Source organism: Camelus bactrianus, chromosome 11, assembly GCF_048773025.1.
Source record: "Camelus bactrianus isolate YW-2024 breed Bactrian camel chromosome 11, ASM4877302v1, whole genome shotgun sequence".
Taxonomy (NCBI): domain Eukaryota; kingdom Metazoa; phylum Chordata; class Mammalia; order Artiodactyla; family Camelidae; genus Camelus; species Camelus bactrianus.
In genome coordinates, this window is record NC_133549.1 from 12,698,912 (window position 1) to 12,722,916 (window position 24,005).

At 35.9% G+C, this 24,005-nt stretch overlaps 1 protein-coding gene across 5 annotated transcripts in view; it reads right to left on the reverse strand.

Annotated features, from left to right (window-relative positions):
- The window catches only part of ARID4B (AT-rich interaction domain 4B), a 128,015-nt gene that overhangs the window by 66,425 nt on the left and 37,585 nt on the right, over positions 1-24,005 (reverse strand). For all 5 annotated transcript variants that reach the window (XM_074373226.1, XM_074373228.1, XM_074373227.1 and 2 more), the window contains exons 3-5: positions 12,283-12,393; positions 9,500-9,565; positions 5,138-5,228 (exon numbers count right to left, since the gene is read on the reverse strand). In XM_074373226.1, coding sequence (XP_074229327.1) covers positions 5,138-5,228; positions 9,500-9,565; positions 12,283-12,393 — 268 coding nt within the window. The remainder of the gene's footprint in view (positions 1-5,137; positions 5,229-9,499; positions 9,566-12,282; positions 12,394-24,005) is intronic.

Here is a 24,005-nt window from a genome sequence, read left to right on the forward strand (position 1 = left end):
TTGCTAAAATTTGATGGAAGAAATCAAAAGCTTTACAGATAAGCAAAACCTAAAGAATTCAGCACCACCAAACCAGTTTTGAAACAAATGCTAAAGGAACTTCTATAGGCAAAAATAGGCCACAACTAGAAACAAGAAAACTATGAAATGGAAAAGCTCACTGATAAAGGCAAACATACAGAAAACACAGGAAGTCATGCACACACAAACTACAAGGAAGGTTAAAAGACAAAAGTAGTAAAATCACCTATATCCACCCACAGTAAGCAGTTAAAGGGATACACAAATAATTAAGTGTAAAATACGGTATCAAAAACAGTAATCCTGAGGGGAGGAAAGTACAAATGCAGGGCATTTAAAGTGCATTTGAAATTAAGAGGGCAGCAACTTAAAGCAATCATGTGTCTATACACGGACTGCTATACCAAGACCTCATGCTAACTGCAAACCAAAAATACATAATAGATACACACACAAAAGAGAAGAGAGAATCCAAATGTATACTAAAGATAGTCATCAAATCACGAAAGAGAACAAAAGAAGAAAAAAAGACCTAAAAAACAAATTCAAAACAAATTAACAAAATGGCAGTAAGAACACACATATCAATAATTACCTTCAACATAAAAGGACTAAATGCTCCAACCAAAAGATACAGACTCGCTGAACGGATACAAAAACAAGAACTGTATATATACTGTCAATAAGAGACTCACTTCAGGGCTAGAGACATACAGACCAAAAGTGAGAGGGAGGAAAAAGGTATTTCATGCAAATGGAAACCAAAAGAAAGCTGGAGTAGTAATACTTACATCAGGCCAAACAGTCTTTAAAGACTGTTATAAGAGACAAAGAAGGACACCACATAATGATCAAGGGATCAATCCAAGAAAAAGATACAACAATTGTTAATATATATGCACCCAACATGGGTGCACCTCAATACAAAAGGCAAATGTTGACAGACATAAAGGGAGAAGTTGACAATAACACAGTAATAGGGGGAACTTTAACACCCCACTCACGCCAATAGATTACAGGGACAGAAAAACAGTAAGGAAACACAAGCCTTAAATGATACATTCGGGGCTTAGCTGGTATTTACAGAGCATTCCATTCCAAAAGCAGCAGAATAAACATTCTTTTCAAGCGACATAGAACATTCTCCAGGATACACCACATTCTGAGCCACAAAGCAAGCCTAGGCAAATTTAAGAAATCTGAAATTATATCAAGCATCTTTTCTGACCACAATGCTATGAGCTTAGAAATCAACTATAAGAAAGAAAAAAGCAAAAATACAAATATGTGAGGCTAAACAACATGCTACTAAACAACCAATGGATCACTGAAGAAATTAAAGGAAAAATTTTGAAAATACCTAGAGACAAATCAAAATAAAAACACGACAATCCAAAACTTATGAGATACAGCAAAAGCTGTTCTATGAGGGAAGTTTATAGTGATACAAGTTTACCTCAGGAAATAAGAAAAATCTCAAATTAACAACCTAACCTTATTACCTAAAGCAATTAGAGAAAGAAGGAAAAACAAAACCCAAAGTTAGGGGAAGGAAAAAAGTCATAAAGATCAGAGGAGAAATAAATGAAAGAGACTTAAAAAAAAAGAAAGAAAAGATGAATGAAACTAAAAGCTGGTTCTTTGAAGACAAACAAAACTGATAAACCTTTAGCCAGACTCAACAAGAAAAAAAGGGAGAGGGCCCAAATCAATAAAATCAAAAGTGAAAAAGCAAATGTTACAACTGACACCACAGAAATACAAAGGATCATAAGAGGCTACTATGAACAACTATACGCCAATGAAACGGACAACCTAGAACAAATGGACAAATTCTTAGAAAGGCATAATCTCCCAAGACTGAGCAAGGAAACAGACCAACATGAACAGACAAATTACCAGTCCTGAAATTGAATCACTAATCTAAAAACTCCCAGCAAACAAATCCAGGACCAGACGGCTTCACAAGAGAATTCTACCAAACATTTAGAGAAGAGTTAATGCCTACCCTTCTAAAACTATTCCAAAGAACTGCAGAGGAAGGAGCACTTCTAAACTCATTCTGAGTCCACCATCACCCTGATACCAAACCCGGACAAAGATATCACAAAAAAAGAAAATTATAGGCCAGTATCACTTATGAATATACATACAAAAATCCTCAGCAAAAGACTAGCAAGCCAGCTCCCCAATACAGTAAAATCCTGTAAGTGGGATTTATTCCAGGGATGCAAGGGTTTTTCAGTATCTGCAAACCAGTGTGACACACAAGACAAGGATGCCCACTCTTGCCACTTTTATTCAACACAGTTTTGGAAGTCCTCGCCTCAGCAATCAAAGAAGAAAAGGAAATAAAAGGAATCCAAATTGGAAAAGAAGAAGTAAAGTTGTCACTTTTGCAGATGACATGATCCTATACATAGAAAATCCTAAAGATGTTACCAGAGAACTACCAGAGTTCATCAATAAATCTGGTAAAGTTGCAGGATACAAACTTAATATACAGAAATCTGTTGCAACAAAATATCAGAAAAAGAAATTAAGGGAACAATCCCATTTAACATCACATCAAAAAGAATAAAACAGAAATAAACCTACCTAGGGAAGCAAAAGATAGACACTCTGAAACTATAAGACACTGATGAGAGAAACTGATGGAAAGGAATACCGAGTTCCTGAATGGGAAGAATCAATATTGTTAAAATGACCATACTATCCAAGGCAATCTACAGATTCAATGCAATCCCTATCAAATTACCATTGGCAATTTTCACAGAACTGGAACAAAAAAAAATTTTAATTTGTATGGAAACACAAAAGACTCCGAATAGCAAAAATAATCTTGAGAAAGAAGAACGGAGCTGGGGTAATCATGCTCCCTGACTTCAGACTATACTACAAAGCTACAATAATCAAAACAGTGTGGCACTGGCCAAAAAACAGACACACAGCTCAGTGGAACAGCATAAAAAGCCCAGAAATAAACCCACGCACTTACAGGTCAATTAATCTACAACAAAGGAGGTTATACAATGGAGAAAAGGCAGTCTCTTCAATAAGTGGTGCTGGGAAAACTGGACAGAATGAAATTAGAACACTCTCTGGCACCATGTACAAAAATAAGCTCAAAATGGACTAAAGATCTAGATACTCTAAAACTCCTAGAGGATAACACAGGCAGAACACTCTTTGACATAAATCACAGCAATATTATTTTCAATCTGTCTCCTAGAGTAATGGAAATAAAAATAAAAAACAGACTAATGAGATTTTAATTAAATTTAAAAGCTTTTGCACAGTAAAGGAAGCCATAAACAATACAAAGACAACCTACAGAATGGGAGAAAATATTTGCAAATGAGGAGACTGGCAAGGGCTTAATTTCCCAAATATACAAAATAGCTCATACATTTTAATAAAAAAAAAAAAAAAACCCAATCAAAAGATGAGCAGAAGACCTAAAAAGACATTTCTCCAAAGACATACAGAAGGCCAACAGGCACATAAAAAGATGCTCAATGTCACTATTAACTATTTGAGAAATGCAAATCAAAACTACAATGAGGTATCACCTCACACCAGTCAGAATGGCCATCATTAAAAATCTACAAATAATAAACACTGGAGAGAATATGGAAAAAAGAGGCCCTCTTACACTGTTAGTGGGAATGTAAATTGAAGTAGCCACTATGGAAAACAGTATGGAAGTTCCTTACTGTTACCATATGGTAAGAGTTAACATATGATCCAGCAATCCCACTCCTGAGCATATATCAGGAGTAAACAACTAACTCAAAAAGACACACGCACCCCAATGTTCATAGCAGCACTATTTGCAACAGCCAAGACATGGCAGCAACCTAAATGTCCACTGACAAATGACTGGATGAAGAAGATGTGATATATATGCACGATGGAATGCTATTCAGCCATTAAAAAGAACGAAATGATGCCATTTGCAGCAACATGGATGGACATGGAGATGGTCATTCTAAGTGAAGCAAGTCAGACAGAGAAAGACAAGTGTCAGGATATCACTTACATGTGGAATCTAGAAAAAAAAATGATATAAATGAACTTATTTACAAACTAGAAATAGACTCACAGACATAGAAGATAAACTATGGTTACCACAAGGGAAGGGGGGGTGGTAACTCAGGAGTTTAGGATTAACATATATGCACTACTATATATAAAACAGATTAAAAAACAAGGACCTAGCATGCAGCACAGGGAACTATATTCAACATCTTGCAATAACCTATAACGGAAAAGAATCTTAAAAAGCATATATATTATAATATATATATATAACTGAATCAGTTTGCTGTACACCTGAAACTGAGACAACACTGTAAATCAACTGTACTTCAATAAAAATTTAAAAAATAAAAAAAACTTAAAAAGAGAGAAAATACAAATGAACAAATGCTCCTTTCATTAAACTTATGAAAATACGCTCCATCTCATGATTACTCAAAACTGAGATACTATTTTCTGTCCAAATAGGCAAAAATTTTAAAATATTACTCACATCAAATTTGACAAGGACTGGGAAAACAAGTACACTCATACACTGTTCACAAGAGTGTAAATTAATATAATCTTTTAGGAAAGAGTTTTCATTACCTACTGAAGTTTTTAAAAGTACATTGCCCTTCAATCTATGCCTAGTTGTCAATGTACACACTGTGGAAATACTGGAATAATGTGCATGTACAAAAGACATTCAACCCAGCATATATTTAAGAAAACTGGCAACACCATTGGTAATAGAAAATAAATTACGTTATATCAAATATTACGAAACATATTACAATTAAAAAATTGATCTATTGCACGACAACATGAATATGCTTAACACTATTTAAATACACAAAGGTCTTCTCTAGGATATACTTTGAAGCAATAAAAAGCTAGAATCCAATTATATAATATATACACTAATTTCGAATTCTATTATGTATGTATTTATAAAATAAATGTTCTAAAGATCTGGAAAGATAAAAACCATTAACAGTAAGAACATCTATGGCAATTACGGAAATAAATGAATAAAAATCTGCCTTATTTGTATTATCATTGAAATATACTTTTAAAAGATTTATTTCCTTACCTACAGTGTACCAACTCGCATCTGTTAATTTATTGATTACAGCTTCCTGATAGGCACCATCAAGATTCTTCACTTCCACAATAGCTCCAACCTAAAGTAATAAAAAAAAAAGTTAGAAAAACTTTTAGAAGATGAATGAACAAATCAAAGCGTCTTTTTTCCCCACTAATTGGGTCCATGGCAGGTGAAGAATAAAATAACTGATCTGATTTGTGTTAATGTGCCAGCAGTTTTACTTAACACTGTTTTTGTACCATTAGTGAAAAAGTTAAATAACATCTAAGTATTATTATGAAAATAGTTTTTCCAGTATTATGTCCCTGAAAGAGCCTTGGGAACCCTTGGGGATCTGAGGACCTCTGCCTGTGAAATTTACTGTCTGAACCATATTACCACTTCTTTTTCAAGAAGGCTGGGGAAGAGTAGGAAAAAATAAGAAATAACTTTGGGGTCTCCTTAAGAGTTAAACTGTACCGGGGGGGGGGGGAGACAGACTGGGATTTCAAAAGGTAGAATAGTTAAACAAGATTATACTGTATAGCACAGAGAAATATATACAAGATCTGGTGGTAGCTCGCAGCGAAAAACAATGTGACAATGAATACATGTATGCTCATGTATAACTGAAAAATTGTGCTCTACACTGGAGTTTGACACAACATTGTAAAATGACTATAACTCAATAAAAAAAGTTTTTTAAAAAAAAGAGTTAAACTGTACCATTAATGACAATCATTTAAAATAGCTTCATCTGATCAAGAAAATGCTGATGATTACATTCATATGGTCTTTATAACTACATCAAACTCTTAACACTTCTGCACGGCAAAGAAAATCATCAACAATTTGAAAAGGCAACCTACTGAATGGGAGAAAATGTATCTGCAAATCATGTATCTGACAAGGGGTCAAAAATCAAAATACAAAAAGAACTCATGCAATGCAACAGTGTAAAAAAAAAAAAAAAAACAGTCCAAGTGAAAAATGGACAGAGGTTCTCACATTATTTACAAAAATAATCTCCAAATGGATTATATATAAGACTGGAAACCATAAAGCTCCTAGAAGAAAATGTATACTCTTTGACATCACTCTTAGCAATATTCTTTGGATCTGTCTCCTAAGGCAAAGGAAAAAAAGCAAAAATAAACAAATGGGACCTAATTAAACTTAAAAGCTTTTGCACAACAAAGAAAAGTATCAACAAAATGAAAAGACAACTTACTGAATGAGAAAATATTTGCAAATGATATAACTGACGGAAGTTATTATCCAGAATATATGAACAGCTCACACAACTCAATATGAATAAAATAAACAACCTGATTAAAAAATGGGCAGAAGTCCTGAATAGACATTTTTCCAAAGAAGAAAAGACATATAGATGGCAGACCGGTACATGAAAGGATGCTCAACATCACTAATCATCAGGGAAATGTAAATCAAACCCACAATGAGATATCTCCTAACACGTATTAAAATGGCTTATCAAAAAGACAAGAAAGAAAGTATTGGCCGGAATGTGGAGAAAAGGAAACCCTTGTGCACTGCTGGTGTAAGTTTAAACTGGTATAGCCACTACGGAAAACAGAATGGAGGGCCCTGAAAAATTAAAAATACAACTAGTATATGATCCAGCAATTCCACTGCTGGGTAGTTATGCAAAGGAACTGAAAACACTAATTTGTAAAGATCTATGCACCCCCGTGTTTGCTGCAGCGTTAGGTACAACAGCCAAGATATGAAAACAATCTAAGCATCCAATGACAGATGAATGGACAAAGATGCCTGTGTGTGTATAATTCAGCCACAGAAAAGAATGAAACCTTGCCATTTGCAACAACATAGACCCTGAGTGCATTGCGCTGAGTGAAGTAAGTCAGACAGAGAAAGACAAGTACTATATGATATCACTTATATGTGGAGTCTAAAAAATGAGGAAAAAACAAAACAAAACAAAACAAAACAAAAAATATCAAGGTTACAGATACAGAGAACAGACTGGTGGTTGCCAGAGGGGGAAGAAACTAGAGGTGGACAAAATGGATGAAGGAGGTCAAAAGGTGCAAACTTCCAGTTATAAAATTAAAAGTCACGGGGATATAATGTACAGCATGGTGATTACAGTCAGTAATATTATATTGCATATTTAAAGAGTTGCTAAGAGGGTAAATCTTAAAAGTCCCTATCATTAGAAAAAAAAATTCTCAACCATGTATGGTGATGGATGTTAACTAGACTTAATGTGGTGATCCTTCTGCAATGTACACAAATACTGAATCATGTTGTACACCTGAAACTAATAATAATGCAATATGCCAATTATACATCAATAAAAATAAAAGAAAATGTATATGGTCTTTATAATGATAACAAAAACAAAACTGTTCAAAGAGACTGTCACAGCACAAATGCCCACAAGAGGGAATGAAATTCTAAAACTTTCACTAAATGACTACAGTCAACAAATACATGGTTCAATTTTTTTATTTAATACTCATGTGGTCTAGTAGTATTTTCATGTGAACTCACTGAAAACATATTGAGATCAGACCATCACCCTTGGAGGCTTATTTCCTCTAAGAGAAATATTTTATCCAAATGCTGACACTTTCTATTAGTTGACAGAAGGCTACAGAATGTACTAGGGAACAATCAAAAATCTACACACAGTCAATAAAAAAAAGTTAATCGAAAAATCTACATACAAAAAGAACTACAGATAGGAGAAATATTTTAACAATGTTGAGACCAAAATTTAATATACTTGCCTATGTCAAAATCCAAATGGTCTTAAGCCCTAATCACAAAAAAAATTTTAATAAAATAAGAAAAACCAAAGAAGCAAAATAAATCAACTATGCCACAAAGAGGCTGGAGCAACAGGAGAGGAAGATGGCTTGATAATACAAAGTAACTGTCTTTCCTGTCCCTTGCAACACTGAACATTTTTTGTAGTTGGTACCAGCTGGCCTGCGCCAGGTGAACAGGGTAGTCAGGCACTGATAAGCTGTGATGGTGTTATTATGAGGCAAAAACACAAAAAAGGCATGAAGAGGTATGTGTTCTGATCATCCAGAGGGCACTATGTTCAATTACAGGCTGTGAATCTACCAGAATTTTGGTTATCATTACTGGCTCTAAAACCTTGGCCAGATAACTTTATCTCCCACCTCCCTTCAGTTTCCTCTTCCATAAGGAGATGTTAAAGATTACACAAGATAGTATGTGCGGAGAACTCAGTACAGTCCTAGCACATACTAAGTGCTAAATGAATGGCAGCTAACGTCCAATCATACACATGCGTGTTTTTTTCTTTTTGTCCCCACAAGTGACGTACATGTGCGTGTAAGATGGCACCTACAAAACAGAAGGGCAGAAAATATTTTTACATGGAGAAATTTCAAAAACTTACAAATTTTAGGCCCCCATAGTACCTACTACATATGCAAGGTACTAATGCCCTGAGGATCCAATTAAGTTTTCAAATCAACCACAAACTGGCAGACACATACATCTATCTATTCTTTACAAAGTACAGCTTCATTAAGACAAGATATTTCGTGCATCTGCAAATGCTTCTTCAGTTCTGTTAGCATTTCTTAAAATTCACTCAGCTAGGTCAACGTCCATTTCAGACACTCAAAAAGGCCAAAGAGAATATGAAAACAAATATATGTATGTACACGCGTGACAGGGACACTGTGCTGTACACCAGAAACTGACACATGGTAACTGACTGTACTTCAATTAAAAAAAATACATTTTAAAAATTAAAACAAAAAAAATAGCCAAAGAGCACACAGCAGCTACCTACACATTCCCTTTAGCCTTCTCCCTAGTGGGAAGTAAAGCAGCGCGAACGTCACTGGCCAACGAAGAGAAACGGATGCAAAGAAATAAAACTCTGTATGTATGACCCTGTTCATCACGTACAGCTCCCTGACAACCATGAAACAATTTCATATGCCAGTAGCTGCTTAAAAGAATTAAAATGTCTGAGATTTTTTATATTTTTTTTCTCACTTTTCATATCATCATGGAACTTATGTCACTTGATCCCCAGTTCATCACCTATTAATTCTGGAAATTCCATCATTTTAGTATGTGAAACATAGTGACCAAGACAGGTGAGTAAACAGACAGCAATCAACGCTTCCTTGATGTTCATTTCATTTCTGCACACAGTTAGGATATCAGGTTTTACTGAACACCATTGTCTACTTTTTTCTATTAGTCTATTTAGAGAGAATTATGTATTTATCAACTCAATAACAAAGTAATCAATTAATTTTTAAAAGACCAAGTACAATTATTGTTTCCCATCGAAGCATTAGAATTAATAGTGAATAAATAAATTACCTTTAGTGGGCCCTTTATGTGGTCATCCTGAACTTCCACTGTTGAAGAATCATGCCTAAATGTTACCTAGAGATTATAAAGTTTATTAGCCAACAAAAAAGAAAAAAAAAATCAAGCAACACAAGCTCATCAATGCATGAATCCATTTTTATTACAAGTAATCCAAACAAACAGCTGCCTAGTTTATACAAAATCTCAATCCCTAAGTAGATTAACTGAAAATTTTATTATTCAGACAGAAAAATTCCCAGACTAACTTATTGATGTTTCACATATCATATTTTAAGCAATACTATTAGTCATTAGTTTAACTGTATAATTTCTTTTCTTAAGAAAACATGAGGGAGAAAGAGGTGGCAATCTCAGGCTGTCGTATGAGGCACTCCACCATTCTGTGAAGGCCCAGCTCAACAACAAGCAACAGCAACCCTCACCCAGAGAGCCCTAGCATCAGGCGCAAGCATCAAATATGTAATCTTCACAACACCCTCATTAGGTAGGTGTAATTATTCCCATTATGTTGATAAGAAACCTGAGGGACGGAAAGGTTAAGTGACTGGCCCGGGATCACAGAACTAGGACATGGTGGAGCTGAGACTGAAACTCAGGCCATCTAGATCCAGAACTCTGTGTTACTACAGAAATCAGAGAACGGAATACCAGACATGAAGTAACAATCAAGGGGTAAGTTTAAATACTCAATTAGTTGGTTAAAAAAACAAAACAGCTTCCTGTGTTCAGTACAGAAAAGGTTGTTTTCCCTATACAAAGCAGGAGTTCTTACAGGGACTGAACCATTAACGTGGTCTTATTTGATGTGTGTGGTCATTAACTTAGGTAACAGACTCACAAACCAGGTATGAAAGGACAGAGCCTATACTCACAGCATCGCGGGCATTTCTGTTTCATACAACGGCACTGTGACACTTTATTTAAATTATGCATTTAGATGTCTGCATCTTTCACTTAGACTTAAGCCACTTAAGGATGAAGACAAGATGTAAATCCTAGAGTTTCAACACCTGACATAGTGCTTAGCACACAGTCAATGCTCAATAAGGGAAAACCAATGGGAAGAAGTGTATCAACACATTGCTGAAAAACTTATTAACTTTGAATCATAAACAAATTAAACTGGCACCGAAATATATTACGATACTTGTTGAGAAAATCATTAGCTTTGAATTACAAGCAGATTTTCAGGGCAGCCACAAATACTAACAACAAATTTCAGACAGTCAATATTTATAAGGCACAAGGTTCTGGTTGGCACTATCAGCAGAAGCAGCAGAAACTAACAGTTCTCGTCCTTTTACTGACACCAAGAAACAGCAGAGTTGCTACCTGCCATTTAGCTGGTTCACTCGTTACCCAGAGCCCTCGAGCTGCGATTACCAGTCAGGGCCCAGATCTAACGCAGCACGGGGCCTGGCGCAGCGCCGCTCCGGCCCACGTGGAGCACCTTTCCTCACCCACACGGAAGTGCTCACCTACAGGCCGACCTCTGCTGAGGAAGGTCTCTACCGGAAGGGAGGGGTTTTGTCTAACTCACACGAAGATGTTACATGTGTGAGCAGTAACTCTGTCTAAAAGAGTGAGAAAACTGATAAAAAAAAAAAAAAAAGCTTTCTCTTCATCTCTAAGATAGTAACAGCAAAAAACAAGTGCTCAGAGAACAGCAGTGTGTGAAGTCAGAACAGGAAATGCCACTACAAGAGCACTGGAAGATGGTCAAACCACAAATGCGCTCACAGGCACCAAGCACGTGCAAACTGACGGCAGGGCGGGGGGCCGGGACTGGCATCCTACAAGCTTACAGTTAACTTAAAGGCCCGATCACAATGGCTCTGTGTAAGGGAGAATCACCCAGGCAGTTTTCTTCAACACATCCACGTGCAAAGAAGGAACCTAGGTGTACAACGCACGGAAAAGGCTCCAAAGAGTCTCTGACACTCTCCCCTGGAAGTACATCACCTCCAAGGCCTGTTTAACTTCTGGTGTTCAAACCAACGTTTTACAGGCCATCTGCTAATCTGCAATATAAATCCCTTGGAAACAGAGATCAGGTTATTCTCATACCCCCATCCTCCTTCCCATCTAACAGAGTAACCTGCACAATTTGCCAAACAATAAATGATTAACAAAAGAATAAAGATCTACCTTGAAATCTCTCTCTTGTCTCATATTTTTCAACACTGAAAATTTACTAAAATGTAAAGAACTACATTTCTTTTTGTGCATTATCTGAGACAAAGCACAGATTTTTAGAAAGATTTTTCAAGAAAAGTAAAGGGTAAGGAATCCACAACTAGTTCCACGATCGTCAGTTATAAATCACATCCCAATCTCATGGTTAAACCTGTAGGGGCGGGGGTGTCTTAGAACTGAGGTGCTATGGTCATTCCCATTCTGCCACTAATTTGCTATAATGGCCCTGGAGAAATCACTAACCCTTTATGAACCTCATTTTTCTTACAATAAAATTAAGAAATTAAACCATGTGACTTCTAAGTTCCTTTCCAGCTCTAAAAGGCTAACAATACAAACAGTAACAAGTCTATGGTGAAATAGCATTGAAAATACCAGCTAGGATCATCTAATTTCATTCTAACTGCAATACTTTAAAATCACAAATAATGCTTTGTTTTCAGGTATTTTTACAATCATCACTCCTAGAAACTAAATTCATCTTGCAGGAAAAAAATTCTTAAATACACTCACCAAATAAAAGTTTAATTATCAAGTACTAAACATATAATTTATAAAATCTACACATACTGTACCTTGACTTTGACAAGTCTTTTTGCTGTCTTGATCTTGGCTTCACAAAAGGCTCCTCTGTATTTCGCACTCACATCAGTGCCCACTGTCAAATAGGGAGGCTCATCAAGGGCCTAAAAATGCAAAGAAATATAATTAGATTTTAACTCTCCAATTCTTCCCCACAATCAGACCATAGAATGGAGGATCCAATCCTACTGTAGTTATAAAAGTTGTAATAGATGGATGTATTTGTTAACAAGAACAATCCATCAAATACTTTAACTTAAAAATAAATAAGTATGTATCCTAAAGCCTGTGTAAATGTACTAAAATGTACATCACAGAAAACATAAAGGCATCCTTTTTCTCTCTATAAAATACATATGGTCCATGTGAATTAGCTCAAACACAAGTATATCATTCCATCCACCCCTCCATCTACCCATTCATTCAAATATTTTTGTCCTAAACGACCACTGAAAGAGAAGGCAGATCCTTAAAGCTCAGTCTGAGAAAGTTCCAATATTCAGGCTGTCTCTTGCCAGCCACTCAGATTCAGAATGGCTCTGTTATATCCCTATCTAGGCAATTCTATGGCAGATGAGCATGTGAGGGGCTGAGGGGGGGTCTCCATGTACTCAAACTACTGGTGAAAACTAGATGAAGAAACTCAATCTAAAAAGTCTCAAGTAAAAACGAGCCACAATGTCTCCAATGCTTTGGCATGGGTTCACTGTTTATTTCCCATCTATAATAAATATTAAGTTTCCTCACTTGTGATTTAATTCTTAGCAGTCCTAATCTAGCTGCTCTTTTTATAATTAGGTGCTTTTCTGCACAGGATCTATATTTCTGTGGAGGTCTATGTATATTAAACAACTTCATAGTCAAAGAAAGATTATGTAAGTAACTTTTCCCGAAATGTTTTAAAAGAAATACTAACATCCCAAGATGTTCCACCAGAAGGAGTTGGAAGTTTGGGAAAATCAGTTTATTGAATGAATTCCCACTCTGCCTCATCATTTTCCAATCTATTTGTCCAAAGAACCCTTTTTTTTTTCTAGTAACATCTAGTAACATCCTGCAGAAATTCCGTACACCATAGGCTGAAAAATGCTGCTATTCAGCAATAAATAATGAAAACATTCATTTCATTTCAATCTTAAAATAAATTCACCCTTAACAGTTCCGGCTAATACACACAGAAGAGAAAGACCCTCCCTCAAAAAAAGATACCCTAATGCTCTAACAAAGGCGACCATAAGTCTATCAAATAACTTTAATAACCCTTTTAAAGGTGGGGAGGCACCACAAACCACAAGGACACTGTGGCCACCAGCATCAGGCCGGCCTCCTAGTGGCCCCTGGCCTCCCGTTCTATGTACTCCATGAAAAGCATTTTAAAAAAAACTCAAAACATATCAAGTATATACTTTTTTAAATCTACTTAGGAAAGTGCCTGTATTTCAATTTATTTATGCCATAACAGAGGTGTATCCTCATAGAATGATAATCATTTCTGCAATGCTACCTTTCAAACTTGTTGGTATCATTAACTACAATTTGATAGCTCTGTACTGTTCCTGCACACACTTCAAGTTCATAAATGCATTTCAACCTCATGCCTTAGCCCTCTTAAAATACCATTTTCCCTTGGTCAAAATTTTTATTAAATTTCAGACAAGCTAGTAGCTTTATTTTAGCAAGAATATGAAAGGGATTCACAATACTTCACTCATAAACTTTAGGAAATTTTCAATAAGACATCAATTCACTTTGTGGTTCAATTGATATTGTGTGTTATTGCTAGAAAAGCCCAAAGGGTGTGGCACCCTTCAGGGCCGCAAGGCTCATTACTCTCCACAACTTGCAAGCTCTCCCATGAACACTTCCTGCCTTATTAGCCACTAAAAATTTATTTTCATAGACAAATAGTACAGTTAAATAAAACTAATGAGGAACCCAAAATTGTGAAATGTAGAAGAGAATAAGAGATCATTTAAAAGTTGCATGTGACAAACAAATATTTCAGAAGCGATAATTTAGGTATTTTTATTACAGAGACTTTTGAACAAAGAATAGTTAGTTTTGTGTTCCTAAAGTCTCATCACTAGATGAATATAATAATGAATTCTGTATACATCTGTTTAACAAGCCTATGTCAAAGGATTGGCGTTACAAAGCTGGTCAGAATGAGACACGATCATCTGGAACTGAAACTATGCCCAAAAGTATGCGAATTTCTAGAGAGAAACAAACGAAACTCACAACCTACACGGTCAGACTTGCATGTGTAATTCTGGCGGACCACGACGATCACTCTGTCACTAGCACAACGTGGGACCAAAAGCACAGGCTTTCAGAGCAGAATGACAGGGTCCTCATCCCAGCCCTCCTCCGTGTGCTAACCAGTGAGCCATTGGAGGCTGCTGAACCTTCAGTTTCCACATCAGGAAAATAGGGTCACTGTTAGAAAGTACTCTGTCATGAAGCCCAGAGTGTGCAGCCATTCACAGTTACTATTAATATGATGAAACACTCAGTGTGGGCAAACAAGACATGATAATAGCCAATGCAAATTCAGATTTGACACGCTTCCTTTTTTTCTTTTTAAAATGGGAGAGGCAAAATCTCACTGTATTTTTTTTGGGGGGAGGGGGGATTAGGGTTTTGTTTTGTTTTTTTAAGAGGAGGTACTAGGAATTTAACCCAGGACCTCGTGCATGCTAAGCATGAGCTCTATCGCTTGAGCTATAACCTCCCCTAAAAACTTCATTTTAAATGACTGCTCATCCTAAGTACATACAAGATGAAAATAAACTATTTTTCTCACTTTTATCAAAGATATCTCTATTGTTATATATACACACATATTAAAAATAAGAAGAGCTGTTATTAAAGAGGGATTAACCGATGAGAAAGGCACTGGAATAGAGTACGTACATGAAAATATTTTGTTCAAAGTAAATCTTCCTGATTTTCTTTAAAAGGTTCCTTTTTTGTTGTTTTTTGTTTGTTTGTTTTACAATTGGCATGTATTCTTTGCTTTTTAAAATGTATACTAAGGAACATTTCAAACATATAAAAAAGATGACAGAATATATAATAAATGCCTCATATACTCATAACCTGGCTCCCACAATTATCACCTCAGACAATTTTGTCTAGTCTATACCCCTACCCATTCCTCCCACACTCGGATTATTTTCAAGGAAACCCTAGATATTGTATTACTTCACCAGAACAACAAAAAGTACTTTAATCTATTGTGACTGGGATTACGGGCTATCCTGAATTTTCTTATTAACACTTTTCTGCATTCTTCCATGCGTATGGAATGGTTTTATTAATAAGGGTCGGCGTAACACGGTAATTAAGAGCACAGGCTCTTGAAGTAGCTGCTTAGGTTCAAATCTACCACTCAGTAGCCAAAAGACCTTGCTTGCCTCTGGATGCCACAGATAGTGACCATCTCACAGGGATGAGAATGAAATGCTACATGTAAAATGCTTAGAACAGGATCCAGCATACAATACCAAATAAAGGCTATTATTATTACTTAATTATCTGGGGTAAGGTTGTGAGTTTAAAACGTTTGTAATCCTATACAAGAGAGACTCCATATAACTAGAACAGTTGAAAGTATAATTATATGTATGGGGGGTAGTGTTTAAAATATCCCCCTTATCAGAAAAAAAGTAATCGTGTTGAATTCTAGCAGCGAGAAAGGTGAACCGTCCGTGGGGGCTCTCCATCAAGTCCACCACAGCCATTTCGCGTCGCATAAAGACAACCAGACAACACACCTGTTCTGAGGCTACTGTGCTCTGACCCAACACAGAAGTTCACCCAAAGAACTGTGTCAGCAGGTTAACCAAGATTCCTTCCTGGTCAACACCAGCCCTGTTAGTTGTATATCACCAGAAAAAAACTCTTACTTTCTCTTTTTGTTTTGCTTCTCTGATTACGGTCAAAAATATAGACCATCTCAGAGGCTAAAACAAAATGCTTTTAAATAGCACCTCCATGCCAAAAGGGAAATTAAAACTACTAAATTATCATTCCTTTGTTTAGCAAACAGAACAGCATTCCAGTTGTCAAGGCAACAGCCACCTCACAGTTATCCCGGCACTGCTTAAACAATTATTTTTCTAGTCAATCTACCAAATGCCTGAACTGGCACCTGAAAACCACTGAATTCCATGGGAACACTAAAAAGCATAAGCAATTTTTAAATTAGCTATTGGTGGATAATAATCCTTCAAGAAGCCAAAATGCCGTAGAAATACGTGGCATAAGCACCCAACCGAATCAACAGTAATATCTAATGTGACTTGGGCTACACCAAGTATGTAAAATAAGTTTTAGAAAGACAGTAGTTGAATCAATTCTCCAAATGGCTAATGTCGACACCGCCTAGGAAATACTCAGTTATTCAAAATCTATTTTTAAAAAAGCAAAACATGCTAGATGACATTTTACCGAGGTAGGTTTTTAGAAAGAGTAAGCATTCGAACTGGTTACTAATAGGCAGTGCCAATGCAGCCAGGAGAACCAGAAAACAAGAGTATCAAATTTGATGCTAAAACCCTCAATAAATAAATGTATTTAAACACACGGTGTGACAATAAATCTAAGAAAACAATTTTTTTGTACATAACAATCTCAAAGAGGCATTAAAACAATAATGAAAATAATTCTAATGAATGAATGAAAAACACTCACACCCACATATCAAAGGGTATATCATTTTAAAACTAAGCTTAAAATTAAAATGCATGAGTTCTTGAGACATACTAAAAAATGAGTAGACTGAGGAAATAAAACTGCAATCTAACTTTAAAATCTTCTCTGGAGCCATTTCCTCTCCTCTTCATGTGGCTCTAAGGACACAGGGTAGTGAGGGGTCAGAACTGGGGACAGGAGGTAAGAGACACATGCTGGGTATACAAGGCTGTGAGGGGACCAGGTGGAAGCACAGCGAGCCTTGTGGCTGAGCTCGGGGTGGAGCTAAGAAAGGGTGGAGGAAATGAGGTACACAGCCGGAAGAGACGTTACAGCAACTAAATAAGTAAACTGAATGATCAGATAAATCAATATCCTAAGGATAGCTGGGGCCATGCTTCTCACTGACAAATTTAAAAGGAAGAAAGGAGAAAGGTTAAAATGAAGTTTAGGGTACTGGACTGGAATTAGAAACATAAATTCATGGTTGTATTACACGCACACAAACACAGCAAAATGAACAAGTAGTTACAGGTGCATGTGTCATGCATATGCATTTGTATGTGCATACATATACATCATACAGTTTTGTAACTATGTCCACCAAGAAGGCCTAAGAACAACTGACAGCCCAGTGACAAAAAGTGCACCAATGGCCTATATATCTTTATTTCTAAAACTCATACTATATTAGAAGGAACCAGAGATCCTTAGAGAAATGGCTAATTTGAAAGTTGAGCAGGGAAAGTACAAGAAGAATCTAAAACATCTTGTACCAGAAAGTAAGGAAATGCTCAGTGAATGATGGGGACATTTCAAAGGGACACAGGAGCCACACTGAAGGGGCTCCTACCAGCCAAATGGGGGAAAGTTCGTGTATCATAATCAGTATTGGCTGTCCTGTTATCCCATTAGGCATATATGTATATGACAACACTGAATAACTTAAGATGTGTGCATTCGACGGTAAGCAAATTATACTTCAGCTCTAAAAATTAATGATAGTAACAAATTACAATCTATTCAATAAAAATGGCATCCATGAGTCCATATTGACAAATGAATGAAAGAATGATGAATAAATAAATAAATGCAGAAAATGGAAATGCAGAAAGAGGAAAGCTCTCCCTTACAGTAAAATGTCAACAGATGCAGCAGGAGTGATGGAAACAGAGTCATCTTTCAGCAACCATCATAAAGGTGACTGATTTCACAGAGTTATCAATAGATGCTAAATGGATGACTGAAGGTTGAAGAACAGGACACTGGCATATTCCTGGAACACTACTCAGTTATCAGAGGTGGAATGATGTGATGATGTACGGAGGACAAAAGAGCATCCTTTCTGCAGTACACCTGCCAATGGAGACTTTAACAATGAGAAAAATTGGGCAGATTTATAGAATGTAAGATGTGCATTCCTTAAGACTCTAAAGGATTTGAAAAATATGGAAAACTGGGAAAGAGTTTCAGATTGAAGCAGTCTGAAGAGACATCATAATCAAATGCAACTTGTATTCCTAGATTAAACATGGACCAGAAAAAAAAGGAGACACATTATTAGGAGAGTTGGTAAAATTTGCAAGGGGTCTGAGAATAATGCCGACTTCCTGATTTAGAGGGTTGAATGCAGGACAGGTAGAAGAGTGCCCTTTTTGTTGGGAATTACACTCTGGAGTATTTAGGGTGACAGGACATCACGTCTGCAGCTTGCTTTCAAAAAGTGCGAAGATAATGAGAATAGGCCCATCTACATGTACACACATATATATATTATATGAATTATTTATACTGCAAATTTGAAATTATATGAAAATTAATTTTTTTAAAGTAGTACATACTTATTGGGCATTTGCATATCTTTTTCTATGAATTATTCATGTATGTTCATTACCTGTCTTTCTGAGTTACTCATTTTTTGTAACGAGATTGTAAAAGTTCTTGCATATTAAAAAAAAATCACAAGGTCCTATTGTATAGCAGATGGAATTATATTTAATATCTTTTAATAGCCTATAACAGGAAAGAATCTGAAAAAGAATATATATATATATGTATATATATATATATATACACACACACACATATGCATATTGTACCTAAATCACTTGCTGTACACCTGAAATGAACACAACATTGTAAATCAGCTATACTTCAATAAAAATTAAAAAAAAAATCAACCCTTCCCTCCAAACATAAAAATCTTCTCTAGATGCTACCAATATTTCCTAATAGTCTTTCTAAAATTTAAATTACTTTAAGGGAATAGAATCACAAATTATTCATAAGTAAATTTTTGACCCACATCTATTAACCAGAGAGATACCTACATATTGACAGATACTAACAGAGCGGTGTCTGCATATTCCTGGACATTTAAATAACTCAGAAGAGACATTCTAACTAGAATGTTCATCATCAGCAAAGAAGTTAAAAGAGAAATATATTTGGAAGGACATTTATTAAGTGCCTACTGTATTTAAGACATTATTCCATGCGCCAAAGCTGCAAAGGCATTTTCCTCATGTAACACAAAGGTAGCCAATTCAATCTGCCCTCAGAAGAGGTTAACCTTATTTGTTATCTTGTTAATGAGGTCCAAACCTTATTCAAATGGATCTGCTTTAATGTAACATCACTAGCAGAACATACTATGTTCATTTATAGTATTTAAACTTCAATAATCTGGAAATTAGAGGAGCCTACTGTACAGCCAGTTCAAAAATCAGAATTACAAAGGAAAACCATAAACTGGCATTGTTACGGTTTGTCTCTATCTCGGCACGTTAGTGATATCCACTGGCATGAATCAGGAGCAATGATAAGCAGGACATTTTGAAATGTCACAAGCTGAGTCCTTAGCATACATCTAGAAAACATTTTCTATGAGTTTGCTTACTTATCAAGATCAATAATGATCCTTAAAACTCCCCATCAACTAGGTTTTTTAGATGACTTAAAAATCTATTACACTTTTGTTCTACAACTAATAAAAATAATAACAGAAAACTTAGGAAAAAGATCAGATTAGCAAAAGCATCATTCTTCTGAGAGATGACTATTAGCATACCATTCCAGACATTTTCCCCTGGCAAAATACTAGATGCAGGTAGTTTGATCAACCACTCTTACTTCATTGTAAATTTTTATTTTTTACTTAATAAAGCCTGAGTATTCCTCCATATCTTAAATGTCATTGTATACAGTGGTCACTAACCGCTATATAGTTTGACTTGTGCTGCACCAGCCTTTACGTACCTATTTCTTCATGACTGCAGAAAGAGCAACGCAGGCAGGAAGGAGAGAAGAGGGGTTGGTGGGACAGAGAATGACGAGGAGATGAGGGTAAAGACAGGTGGATGGTAGGGAGCAGAAGCAGAGAGAACAATGAAGAAGCAAATCCCGTGGGCTTGGGTTTGGGCCCTGGTCACCAGCTTTCTGGATGCAAGCCACCTCCTATTTGTCATACAGTTTCAGAGTGGCTGCTGTCTACATGAACTTCCCAACGTACAGTTTAAGACCCTGGCAAATTTGAAAATTCTCTGGCTTTGGAACCAGAGAAATTGCTATTAATTTACTTAACAACTTTCTGTCTTGAAGTATGTCACCCCACCACTTTGGTCTTGGTTTCCTTTCTGTAGATGGATCTTGTAGGGTGCTTGCAAATTTTCAATTAAATTAAGTAGTCTCTTTAGAAGACTGACAGGTCCTGGGTAAATATACTCAGCAAATATTAGATTAACTCATATGAAATTGCTATTTTTTAATAAATCAGAAAAAGGCCAAATATTGGCAGTTTTATATGGTTCAACCTAATACTGATTTCTGATTTTCTCCATTTCTTTTAAGCAGCTGGGAAGCCAGAGACCAACACCCAAGACACATCTAACAGTCCTGTTCCATGATCTACTCAGCCCCTGCTCCTGCTTTACTGCCCATGAGCAAGACCCAGCTTTGCACTACTGATCTCTCTGGGGCTCCACCCGTATTTCTCCCTGTTGCCGCCAGATGACTGGGCCACAAACTGAGCTCTGGGTCCTGGCCAACAACACTGGCCCCATTATACCACTAGAGGAGCCATGGCTAGTTTCTCCTACCGGCCGGCTGTCTGCCCACCAACCAAGCTTTTATCCTGTTTTATATTCTCAAGAACATGACCTTGAAAGAAGCCTTTGAAAGGAAACAATAATCTTTGGCCAAATCTAGTGGCCAAAAGAAATTGACCCACATGGTATGTAATAAATATTTCAAGTCACAGAATTCACTTTAATTTCAGAGGGCTAATATATTAACCTCTTTTGTAACCAATGCCACAATACTCTTGGCTGTTCTATAGACTGGCTTTGCTTGTCCTAAATGGATATAAACATTCTGTAAAGGTGAGTGTTTTACACTATATTTTAACGATTTGTATCTGTCTTCTCTTGTAGACTGAGCAACTTTAAGGCAGAAAAAGCATCTTATGTATCTTTAGATGTCCTGTTCCTAGAATTACACTTACATATAGGAGGAATTCACAAACCATTTATTGAACCAAAGTTACATACATATTAGTTAATCCCTGCTAAATGAGATTTCTCTTAAGGTAAAAATTATTTATATTTCAAAAACATCTTATACTGGGAGGTATTTTATATATTGAGAGATCAAAAGCATAAACTCTGGTATCAAAAGTATCTGGGGTCCAAACTCCAGGGCTGTAGCTTACTAGCTATATGAACTTTAGGACATGTTACTTAATTTCTCTGAGCCTAACTTCACATATGTGAAGTGTGGTTGTAATAGTAATGTGAATGTATAATATGTATTTATATATGTCGCTTATGTAATATAGATAAAATATATAGTAAAGTCGTGACCTGTTACATACAAAATTACGTCATATGCTAATAAATTTAAAACGCTATTTATAACTTATCAGATGACCAAATTCTTACAATTAAAAAAGTCCACATAGTTTTATGAAGAATATGCTGCTAATGTGACAAGAATCAATTACCAGATTATTTCTCTTAACAAAGAGATATGTTCTGGCAATATGCTTTGCCAACAAGAAGCTGATTATACCGACAGCCATCGACCTGATCCAAACTGTGCCAAACAGGCTCCCTGTCCCAGGGATTTAAAGCTGAAATGCTTATCAATTTGTCAGCAGAGCAAGGTGATACAGCCTGTGCTAGCCATTTTCTGACACATGTAAGGAGAAGCAGAGAAAACTGGTCTGCAAAGAGAAAGAGAAATAAAGAAAAACAAAAGAATAAACAGATGTGTAGAGAAAAAAAGGAACACATACAAGACTGTGTGTCCTCTGCGTGACTGAGAGAACAGCCAGCCTCAGTTCCTGCTAGCTGCCCAACTCCGAAGTTCAATCTCTCCTCAAATTTGACCAGGCTTTCTGCTCTCGGGTACTCGGTATCTATAATATAAATTCTCTTTTCTGCTTTTGATAGTCTGAAATGGTTTCTATTATCGATAACCAAAATAGTCTTGATTAAAACCCATCAGAAACTTATCAAAGGTGGGGGACGATACAGCTCAGTGGTAGAGTGCATGCTTCCATGCACGAGGTCATGGATTCAATCCTCACTATCTTCATTAAATAATACATAAATAAACCTAATTAGTCCCCTCAAAAAAAAAAACAAAAAAAACCAAGAAGCTTATCAAAGGAGACAAGATGTAATCACCATCCTATAAATATTTATTGAGCATGAATAATGTCCTGGGCTATTTAGGACTTAGATCCTATCTATACAAATATTAAGCCAATTCCAGGTTAAAATTTTAAGCTAAATTTTCACCATATACAAAATCCTAGCAGAGCAGTAAGGAACAATGAAATATGGACATACAAAGTAAAAACCACAGGTTTTTAAAAGGTCATCAGGTCACCACTATAGCAGTAGTAGCATTAGAAAACAATAGTAAAATACCACGTCTGGCTCCCAATTTTCAAAAATCAGCCTTTACTACATAGGTCTGGCCCTACAATATCAGATTACTAAAAATATATTTATACTTAAAAAAAAAAAGAATCTCTATTTTCAACAGGCTCTTCTACTTTTCCCTTCAGATTTTTCAAAACTTAGAAATATCTTACCAAATCAGAAGAAAAAACAGAGCATTAACCAAGAATAAAGCAGGAAGAGTAACTGTTCAATAAAATGCTAGCTAAGCTGAATAAGTGAGCAAGCGAATCCATCAGTCAAACCAAGTCAAAACTGGACTGTCAGTAGGCAGTTCCTGGCTAGGTGCCCAGAACATACAAAAACCAAAATATTTTTCCTGTCTTCAAAATTCATGATTCAGTCAGAGAAAATAAGCAAAAGAACACATCAAATGTTTAAAGATAAGAGAATTTTCCCTCTATGAGTTCAAATTAATCTATTTATTCATTTACTAATTTTTTATAGTCCACATATAAGTGACAGCATGCAGCATTTGTCTTTTTCTGTCTGATTTGTTTCTCTTAGCATAATGCCCTCCGGGTTCAGCCATGTTGTCAGAACGAACTTTTTAAAAAGTAAGTCTTCAAGGTCTGTGACACTGTGAAGACTAGTTGGCCACATTTAACATCATATGTTCCAGCTATAATTTGGATTGGGGGTGGGAAGTTGTCAAAGCCTTTAAATTAAAATCTCAGAAACCTCAAAAGTAATTTGATATACAATTTTGAAAGATTGCACTAAAAGTAAGATTTTAATCTTATATGAAAAAATTAACTACTAGTCTATTAATCAACTATTCTTTTCTCACTGAACTGAATACTTGATGAATAATTAACCTAAATACTGGTTAACCAGAGTATATATATTTCATTATAATACAAAGTTAGCTACTTGGAATTGCTCTAGGAAAACAGTAATTTCAAAGAATGAAATCACAATAATACATTGTGCTTGCCTCCTATGGAGTCTCAATTTGTATTGAAACTATCACTGAAATTGGAAAGACCTTTCTGATACATCTCACCAAAAGAATCCTCTTTTTATATTATAGGTTATTAGTCTACAACACA